This window comes from Mandrillus leucophaeus, unplaced genomic scaffold, assembly GCF_000951045.1.
Source record: "Mandrillus leucophaeus isolate KB7577 unplaced genomic scaffold, Mleu.le_1.0 Scaffold71, whole genome shotgun sequence".
In the NCBI taxonomy this organism is placed as follows: domain Eukaryota; kingdom Metazoa; phylum Chordata; class Mammalia; order Primates; family Cercopithecidae; genus Mandrillus; species Mandrillus leucophaeus.
The window spans coordinates 652,915-662,433 of record NW_012107697.1 but is presented as its reverse complement, the minus strand read 5'-3'; the positions used below and the strand labels follow the sequence as shown (position 1 = coordinate 662,433).

The window sequence follows — 9,519 nt, the reverse complement described above, 5'->3', positions numbered from 1 at the left end:
CACTTTTTTTTTTTAAAACACCTTATTATGAAACTTCCCCACCCCACCCAAAAGTAGAGCAAATAATATATGATCCTTCCCTCTCCACATTTCGGGGCACTGATTTTAGCATCTACTTCCATTGTTCATCGTAGGGGTCACAGGAGAGTCATAACTGGCAAACGCTGTACGGTTTTCAGTGCAGCCACACACACAGACTCACTCGAGTCTGCCAGAAACAGAGGATGCGACAAGTGGGGTTTAGCCCATTTTATAGATGAAACCAATGTCAGAGGGAACAGCCCCATGGAGAGTGACAGACCGGACTGTGAACTCAGGCCTTCGTGGCTGTAGTTCAGCGCCACTGCTCCCCTCCGTCCTGTGTGTCTTGCTTTATGACATGCCCTGGAATATCCTAAGGGAAAAGGTTTGTCTTTTGTCAGCTCACTTCTGCCTTTTTTCCCCCTCATACAAATAAGGCATCATAGAAAGGTATATAAGTTTATCTTAGATTGTAAGTTAAAAGAGGTTTCTGGATGATGAAGTGCCCGACGCACCAGCTTCTACTGTGGTCATAACAGTGCAGTGCCTGTGCAGCATTTAAATTCTTTCGTAAGTGCTTTTGCATCTTCACAGCAGCCCGTGATGGGCAGAGCTCATTACTCCCGTCTTCTGGATGGGGCTCTCGAAGGCAAGTGATCACCCTAAGTGTGAATGGACGAAGATCCTGACCTAGGAGGCAGGTGCCCTTCCTGGTAGCTTGGGGTCCTGTCTATTTCATCACAGACTGAGAATCTATGGGAAGGCTCAGAGGAGGCAGCCTGGAAATGAAATGTCTTTTCGTTTTTTTTCAAACTAGTTCTTTCTCAGGAACCTTTTATCCTAAGGCTCAGGACTGTGAGCAACCACTGGGGAGGCCCTGGGTTTAACAATTTCCTTTCCGTGTCCACCAGGCTCCAGCCCATCTGGGAGAGGCTTCCTCTGAGGTTCACCCCTCCCCTGTGTCTTCGTCTCCTTTCTCTGTGTCTCAGAAAGGCTGTCATACCAGGAAGTTCAGTGGGCAAGTGCTCAAGGAAGGGAGAGAAGCAGATAAGGATACCAGAGGTGAGCTAAAGGGTTTTTAATTTAAATTCTCCTCCTCCTCAGCCTCCGGAACCTGAAGGTGGCTGCTTGAACCTTTGGATGCAAATGTCGATGCTTAAGAAAACCGGCCACTTCAGCAACAGCCCTTTCCCCAGGAGAAGCCAAGAACTTGTGTGTCCCCCGCCCTCCTATCCCCTCTAACACCATTCCTCCACCTGATGATGCAACTAACACTTGCCTCCCCACTGCAGCCTGCGGTCCTGCCCACCTCCTGTGATGTATCTGTGTGTATGTGTGTGAGTGTGTGTGTTTGCTGACTGGTCTTCGTGGCTACTTGTTCGTGGACGGTATTGTGTTTGTTAGTGAACTGTGGACTTGCTTTCCCGGGCAGGGGCTGAGCCACATGGCCATCTGCTCCTCCCTGCCCCTGTAGCCCTCCATCACCTCCTGCTTCTAGGAGGCTGCTTGTTCCCCGAGACCAGCCCCCTCCCCTGATTTAGGGAAGCGTAGGGTAAGAGCACGGGCAGTGGTCTTCAATTGTCTTGGGACCTGGGAAGGTTTGCAGCACTTTGTCATCATTCTTCATGGACTCCTTTCACTCATTTAACAAAAACCTTGCTTCCTTATCCCACCTGACCCCAGTCTGAAGGTCTCTTAGCAATTGGAGATACAAAGCAAGGAGCTGGTGAGCCCAGCGTTGACTTCAGGCAGGCTATGTCCTTCCATGGTCAATTTCTTCCCTGGGGCTTCCACAAGGAGTCCCCATCTGCCCTGCCCCTTCACAGAGCCCCCGGAGATTCCAGGCCCAGGGCTTCTACTCTGCCCCTGGGGAATGTGTCCCCTGCATATCTTCTCAGCAATAACCCCATGGGCTCTGGGACCCTACCCCTTCCAACCTTCCCTGCTTCTGAGACTTCAATCTACAGCTCAGCTCAGCTCACCCAGACGCAGACTCCAGTCCCTGCCGTTGGGTCTCTGGCAGGCAATAGCTGAAGGACTCCTGTTCCGTTGGGGCCAGCACATTGGGATGGGTGGAGGGAGAGTAGAGGCCTTTGCTTCTCTGCCCACGTCCCCTTAGATGGGCAGCAGAGGCAACTCGCGCATCCTTCGCTCTGCCTGTCGGCAGTCAGAGCGGCGAGCGAGGTGGGTTGGAGACTCGGCAGGCTCCGTGCAGCCCTTGGGAACAGTGAGAGGTTGAAGATCATAACAAGAGTGGGAACTCAACCCAGATCTCGCCCCTCCTGGCCTCTGTGTTCCCGTGGAAACCAACCAAACCGTGCGCTGTGACCCATTGCTGTTCTCTGTATCGTGATCTATCCGCTCAACAACGACAGAAAAAAGGAATAAAATATCCTTTATTTCCTAGTGGCTCAGAGGTGCTTTCCTTTCTGTGAAAGAACTTGAGTGTTTGTAGGGCCTGTGGAACTTGAAGGGCCAGAGGGAGTCTGTCCGTGGTCAGAGGGAGGAAGCAAGGACTGGAGAGCCAGCCAGGCAGGCACAGAGCCCTTCAGCAGCTGTCACTGTTGCCTCCTCCTCGCTTCTCTTCCCTCCCTTTCCTTTTCTTCCTTCACTTTCCTCCTCTCCTGCTCAACCCTTCCTCCCCGCACCTTCCCACCCTTTCTCTTCCTCCCTCCCTCTCTCCCACCTTCCCAGGCCACTGGGCTCAAGCCACATCCCATAGCAGGACCTGTACATTGCACACCATCTTGGAGCAAAAAAGGGAGTCACAATGGCTTCTCCAAGTACTCAGTGGCCTGGAGTAAAACATCCTAACATTTCTCTTTGGTCAGTTCTGGGGCCACTACCTAAGGACTTGAAAAGGAAGCCAGGGGTGGTGACTCACACCTGTAATTCCAGCAACTTGAGAGCCTGAAGCAGGAGCATTGCTTGAGGCCAGGAGTTCAAGACCAGCTGTGCAACATGGTGAAATCTTAGCTGGTCATGGTGGCGCACACCTCTGGTCACAGCTACTCGGCAGGCTGAGGCAGGAGGATTGCCTGAGCCCTGGAGTTCCAGGCTGCAGTGAACCATGATTGCACCACTGCACTCCAGCCTAGGCAACAGAATGAGACCTTGTCTCTAAAAAGAAAAAAGGAAGGAAGGGATCAAGGGAGTGACAGGGTGAGTGACGTGCATTATGAAATACTCCTTCCTCTATGGAGCCTTCCTGGGTGTTAGGTAGAATTGAATCCCTTCTTTTTTTTTTTTTTTTTTTTGAGACGGAGTTTTGCTTTTGTCACCCAGGCTGGAGTACAGTGGTGTGGTTTCGGCTCACTGCAACCTCTGCCTTCTGGGTTCAAGCGATTCTCCTACCTCAGCCTCCTGAGCAGCTGGGATTACAGGTGCCCTCCACCGCACCCAGCTAATTTTTATATTTTTAGTAGAGATGGGGTTTCATCGTGTTGGCCAGGCTGGTCTCGAACTCTTAGCCTCAAGTGATCCACCTGCCTCGGCCTCCCAAAGTGTTGGGATTACAAGCGTGAGCCACTACACCCAGCTGAATCCCTTTCTTGTGCCCCAATCACACTTGTTTACTGCCTTTATATTCACACTTCGTACTTGGCATTCAGACTGTGGAGACCAGGCAGGTAATGCCAATATGTGAATATGCTGGGGAGACCATGGGGCATGGTGCCTGCAGTCACCTACAGTGTCCTTCCAAAGACATTCTGACTCAACTTTCTAAAAAGCACTGTTGGCTGAACAAACACAGATGCAGGCAGATTCTGCATGGAGGTTGCCCGTATGCAGCTTCTGCCTCTAGTGTTTTGTGTCTTTATTGATACAAGTCCTGGAGGGCAAGGACTGTGCCTGCTCTACAGAAGCCTGGAACATCTTGGTGTCTCAAAAAAAGAATCAACCCCTGGAACGTCTTAATATCTTCCATCTTGAAGCCAGCACTTAAGGAGTGGAACCCTCTGGGCCCACCTCCTTCCAGCCCCACCTTCTAAGACCCCAGTGAACCTGGCACCTGAAGCTATAGCAGGAGACAGAAGTCAGTGCTCCTTGGGGTTTTGATGGGCCTAGGAACCACCACCTTCCCTGCCCAGTGGCCACACAGGCCCTGAGTCCGCCTGGATTCTGCGAGTTGTTTAGAACCGAAGAACTGCACAGATCCGCTTGCTCGGTGCCTTCTCTACGTGTGCTCTTGCTTCTGCCTTCGGTCCCCCAGGCCTTTGGAAAGACTCAGGCTTATGGTGGAGCTCAAGCTCAACCTGTCAACCCAGTGATCATGGTGATTAAAAAATATCTAGTCACAGCTAGACCTGGTAAATGAGCTTATTGTTCAGGAACACTCATGATACATCAGGGAATTGGCAGGCCTTGCAGCAATTTCAGAGCAAGGCCAGACTGAGACCCTTAGAGGCCCCAGGCATGCAAAGCACTGTGTGTGCTGCCCCCATACATTGTTGAAAACAGAACATTACACTTCAGCATAGGAATAAGGAAGTCCAAGGAGGGGGTTCTCATTTTTCTCATAATAATTAAGAGTAAGGAATGATGGTCAGCATCTCTAGCACATCATCTACAAATGGTTCTCCTTACTTTGCCAGCCTCTAAGCACTCACTTAGTTTTCCTGCTGGTAATCCAGCTGTGTTCTGAGATCGGTCAGAGGTACAATAGTGGCTGGTCCAGTTGGGGGTGGAGGAGCTAGGACTTGACCCCAGGCTGTGTGTCCACAGCGCTTGACAGCACATGGCCTCGTCTCCTTCAGAAAGCAGATGCTTGGATGAAGGGACAGTGATCAGATGGCTCCCAAGACTGCACCTGGAGCATGGCTGTCCCTTCAAGACGAACTAGCTGGACCGTGCTCCAAGAAGCCTCCTGTGGGAGTTGAATGGTCTGGAAACAAGACACATGAAGAACAATCAAAGAAATGATGGTCAAAATAGTAATAATTAAAAAAAAAAAAAAAAACAAGAGCAGCTGACATTTATGGAACACTTACTATGTGTTTGTCTGGGGACTTCACACAGATCAACTGGATCAGAGCTCAGAGTGCTATACATCTCCGTGAGGAGGACCAGGAGTGTCCACTCAGCCTCCAGGCATGTGGCACTGGTTTGTAGCTGTGATTTGGTTTAATGAGGCAAATGTAGCTTGACTGTATAGGAAGGACAGCTGCCATGCTGTGTCATTTCCCAGAAGGGAATCCCGAGTTCCCTGGTCTCAGTGACCTCAGATGTCCCGCACGTTTTGCCTCCCAGTGACTCCCTCCACCCCCCGCCCCCCACCATTCCATTTCGAAGACCTCCATGCCTCTGCAGTAGGAATAGGTGTCAGTCTGCCTTCTGGGACCCCAGGTGCTGTGGCCCTCCTACCTCTCTGGGTTTTTTTTTTTTTTTTTTTTTTTTTGCAAGATGTAGATTAGAACTTGTCCAATTGTTCTTGGAAGAGAGTCAGAGGCAGAGTGCAAGCTGTAGGGAGCAGTGTGAGGGGAGTGCCAGGCGAAGCACACTCCAAGGTCACTGGACTGTTGGCCCCTTCCTCTGGGAGGAGGGCCTTACCCTGCCTGGAATCATGGGCTTGGCGGGGTGGCTGGGCAAAGCAGGGGTGGGAGAGCACTCCAGCTCTGTCTGGTTCACCCCACCTTGCTTCTGGCTGCTCTGCCTCACCCTGGGCCCAGCGAGAGAAAGGTCAGGTGTGTTTGCCTGAGCCAGGGGAGGAGTTTTGGGAAAACCTGTCTCCAGGCCACAGAGAAGGAATGGCCACCTCTCTCCATTAGTATGATTCATTGCTGTCACAGCTGAGCTCCAGGGGGGCAGACTCAGCCGGCCCAAGCCAACCAGCTGTTGATTTGATGGGGCCAGCCCAGCCCCGGGCCTGGTTGCACAACATTGGAGCACCTGCCAAGGCAATGATGGCAGAGCAGGTGATGCTGTGATCACATGTCCTGAAGGACCTGGGTGGCAGGGACTGGTGGGGAGGGGCCCCCCTGCACTGTCCAGAAGAACAGATTCCTACCTCTGAGCCAGGCTTGGAGGAAGTCTGGTGGAGCCTGAGGCTCAGAACATCCCCGAGGTCCCCTCTGCTCTAACTGTGTGAGCTTGGAAAGACCCCAGCCTCTCTGTCAGTTTCCTTTTCTGAATAATCAAGCCCTTCCTAGCTTTGGGGTAAGCTGGGCCTCCTGCTAGCTGTGTAACCCTGGAAAAGCCACTTAAGCTTCAGTTTCACCACCTGTAAAATAAATGCATCAAAATCTTGTCTGTTATCTCACAGGGTCAAAGTGATACAATGGACATCGAAGCTCCGTGACAATTCTCCGGGTAGCTATTATGCTATTAATGTTGGCATTACTATCCGTTTCCTTGTCTCCTCATTCTCTGATGGCCGGGTTCCTCTTGTCTCTGTTAGACTTGGGTTCACTTTCTGACCTGTTTGCAGACCACCTGCGGTGTCCTCTGTAAGATGGGCATCGCACAGCCTGCCTGGCTGAATTGTTGGGAGGCTCTAAGCAGCAATTTGGAACCATCGAGACCCTGGAATAGGTGGAATTGCTGCCAAGTGTGGAGAGTGAGCACGAGGCTCAGTGCAGGTACAAACATTTAACAGCTTACCCGACCTGAGGCCTCAAGGAGGCCAGGGACTTGGCAATCTGTGCTATAAATGAAGAGAATGGTGACACAGCCACATGCCAGCCATTCAAGCCATGTCAGTGGCATCCGGAAGGTCATGGAGGGAAGGAAAGGGTAGCCAGGGGTGGGCTTGCTCCGCGAGGTCTTCCCGGAGGCGGCGAGCCTCAAGCTACTTTTTAGAGGTGAGGGGGAGTTTGGTTACCAGAAGGAGAAAACTAAGAAAAGCTGGAAAGAAATGGGCTCTGTGGTAGTTCAAGCCTGGACATGAGTTCTGAGAACAGTCAAGAATGCATTTCTCTCCAGGGTATTCACTGTGGGAGAGGTGGGTCAAATGGGTTTGCCCTTGTCACCAGCTGGTGACCTTGACTCTTAGAGTACATTGCCCTTTGGCAGTTCTCAGAACCTCTGTGCACCATGGCTCAGGCCATCTTGAAGCCAACACTTAAGGAATGGACCCTCTGGGGCCCACCTCCTTCCAGCCCTGCCTTATAAGACCCCATGACCTGGCAGCTGCAACCACAGCAGGAGACAGGAGCCAGCGTTCCTCAGGATTCAGGACCTCTGAGTGGCACGAATGGGGCCTGGGAACTGCCGCTTTCCCTGCCCAGTGGCCACACGGGTTATGCAGCTGAGGACTGACTTGGGCCAGGGGTCATGGCTTCCTAGGTCTCCTGACTTCTGCTTCATTGTAGCCCTTTCCAGCTGCAAGTCAACACCAGGAGGAACTGATTTGGGGACCTGGAGTTCAAGGCTGTAAACTCCCACAAAGGCCAGAGCCGGCGGAGCTGGAGAGCCCCATTTTGGGAAGCTGGTGGTGAGGGGCCTCTGCCTTTGATCGCCAGGGAGACAGAGGTCAGCTGAATTCCAGCCTATTTCCTCCCTGCCCCACCAACCCCGCAATGACCACCCCAAATGACTGCTTTGAGATTTAGGAGTCAGGAGACAAAAGGGAGGCCTGCTTGGGGGAGACAGGGAAGACGGAGGCCTCGCCACTGAGGGCACTGTCTCATCAGCTGTGACAGTGCTGACGCATCCAGGAGTGGGCGCTGCCTCTCCTTACCTCCCAGCATCTCCCAGAGCTCTGGGTCTTGGAGAAAACAGGAGAGCACAGCTGGACGCTCCTTTGTCTCCAGCCTGGAACCATCAGACAAAGGAGGTTTCTTGGTTTTGTGTGGAGACGAAAGGGAGGCTGGAGATGCAGGGTGAGTGGTGGCCAGCAGGGATCATGCCAGGGCAGGGTGCTCCCAGGAGCCTGCTTTAGAGATCACTCCAACTGGGGACTGAGCCAAGGGAAGGGATTGCCGTGAGTGTTCTTGTCTCCTGGGGGGACCAGTTCAGAGTAAGGAAAACACAGCCATCATTTTTTAGGACCTTCTCTGGCCAAACGCTCGACCTACCTTGTCTCTGTTCCCACAACAATCCTGCAAGGTAGGTGTTATTACCCCATTTTCCAGGTGGAGAAGATCCAGAGGGGTGCCCTTGCCCAGGGTCAGGCAGTCCTCAGCAAAGTCTCAGGATGAAAGGGGATTTATGTATGGGTGTGTCTGGCCCTCAGGGTGCCTTGCATGGAGATGTCTACGAGGAGAGACCCTCCTGAGCTGAGCTGCTCTCAGGAACATGGGCCACAGGTGGAAGGGCCTCGACCTCTCTGTAGGAGAGCAGGTGTCTCAGAGAGGGGCTCCCTGTCCCAGTGCCAGCAAGGACCCATGACCTGAGCTAGCTGGGGGAGGACAGGAAGGAAGTCTGAGAAGGACTTAAACGTGAGTGAAGCGAGAGGGGTGGGACCTGCTTGACTTAACAAATGCCTGGGTTTCCCCCAAAGAACAAATAGGACAATTTCTGAAAATTGTTGCAGGACTGGAGAAGGAAGGGGAGGTTAAGGGAGAGGAGAGGGGGTGGGGATGGGGTGCAAGAGGAGTGAGAGAGAACCCTCTGAGAGGGACTCTGGGGGAGCTGTCAGCAAGGTGGGGGTTGCTGCCTCTGTGAGGGCAAATCGGGTCTTGTGACTCCTCACAGGACAGGCGACAGCATGGAAGGAGGCTGCCTGAGAAAAGTCCTGGGTCTGCCTGCAGCATGGGAGAAATGATTTCACCTCTGTCCTGTCCCCATTTTTGCCTGATTTTTGCCTGGGACTGATTCATTCACTTTATAAAACTGGGTCCCACGATGTGCTGTTCCAGGCATGGGGGAATGAAGAAACAAACAAAAATCCTTGCTCTTCTGGTGCTTAGATTTTAGTTGGGAGAGGGACAAACAAGATAAGGGAAACACATACCTTAGGTAAGAACAAGTGCCACAGAGGAAAAGCCAGGCTGAGGCGGTGGGTGTGAACATTTTTATACAGAGATGCCCAGAATCGGGGCTTTGGAGAAAGCCCTGAAGCCAGTGTGCACTGAGCAGCAAGCCCTGTGGAGGCTGAGCACATAGGAAGTGGGAACCGCCCGTGCGGAGGTCCTGGAGGGTGAGGGGTGTCAAGAAGGCTGGCATGGCTGGAGCAGAGAGCAGGGCGGGGAGGTCGGGGACCAGCTCAGAGGTGCCTGGAGCCAGATTAAGAAAGGCTTTTTGGCCGGGTGTGGTGGCTTACGCCTGTGGGGGACCACCTGAGGTCAGGAGTTCAAGACCAGCCAACATGGCGAAACCTGGTCTCTACTAAAAATAAAAAATACAAAAATACAAAAATTACTGGGCTTGGTGGCGGCTCCTGTAATCCCAGCTACTTGGGAGGCTGAGGCAGAAGAATCGCTTGAACCCGGAAGGCAGATGTTGCAGCCAACTGAGATCACGCCGTTGCACTCAAGCCTGGGCAACAAGAGCGAAACTCCATCTAAAAAAAAAAAAAGAAAGAAAAAAAAAGAAGGGCTTCTTTCTGGACACAGACAG

The 9,519-nt window shown here is 52.4% G+C and overlaps 1 protein-coding gene and 1 long non-coding RNA gene across 14 annotated transcripts in view; one reads left to right on the top strand and one right to left on the bottom strand.

Moving 5' to 3' along the window:
- Positions 1 to 2,430, top strand: part of FXYD6 (FXYD domain containing ion transport regulator 6) — a 40,722-nt gene extending 38,292 nt beyond the window's left edge. For 12 of the 13 annotated variants that reach the window (XM_011964838.1, XM_011964846.1, XM_011964835.1 and 9 more), the window contains one exon: positions 1,126 to 2,430. Coding sequence is in view for 3 of the 13 variants with exons in the window: in XM_011964835.1 (XP_011820225.1) it covers positions 1,126 to 1,153 (28 nt within the window). In the remaining 10 variants the exon portion in view is untranslated. The remainder of the gene's footprint in view (positions 1 to 1,125) is intronic. The other variant, XR_001004326.1, reaches the window with a different exon arrangement.
- On the bottom strand, positions 1,609 to 5,671 carry LOC105528208. Its single transcript, XR_001004327.1, has 3 exons — positions 5,572 to 5,671; positions 2,908 to 3,141; positions 1,609 to 2,238 (listed from the first exon to the last, which is right to left on the bottom strand). It is a non-coding gene; the product is annotated as an uncharacterized LOC105528208 (long non-coding RNA).
- Between the last annotated feature and the right edge of the window lie 3,848 nt (positions 5,672 to 9,519).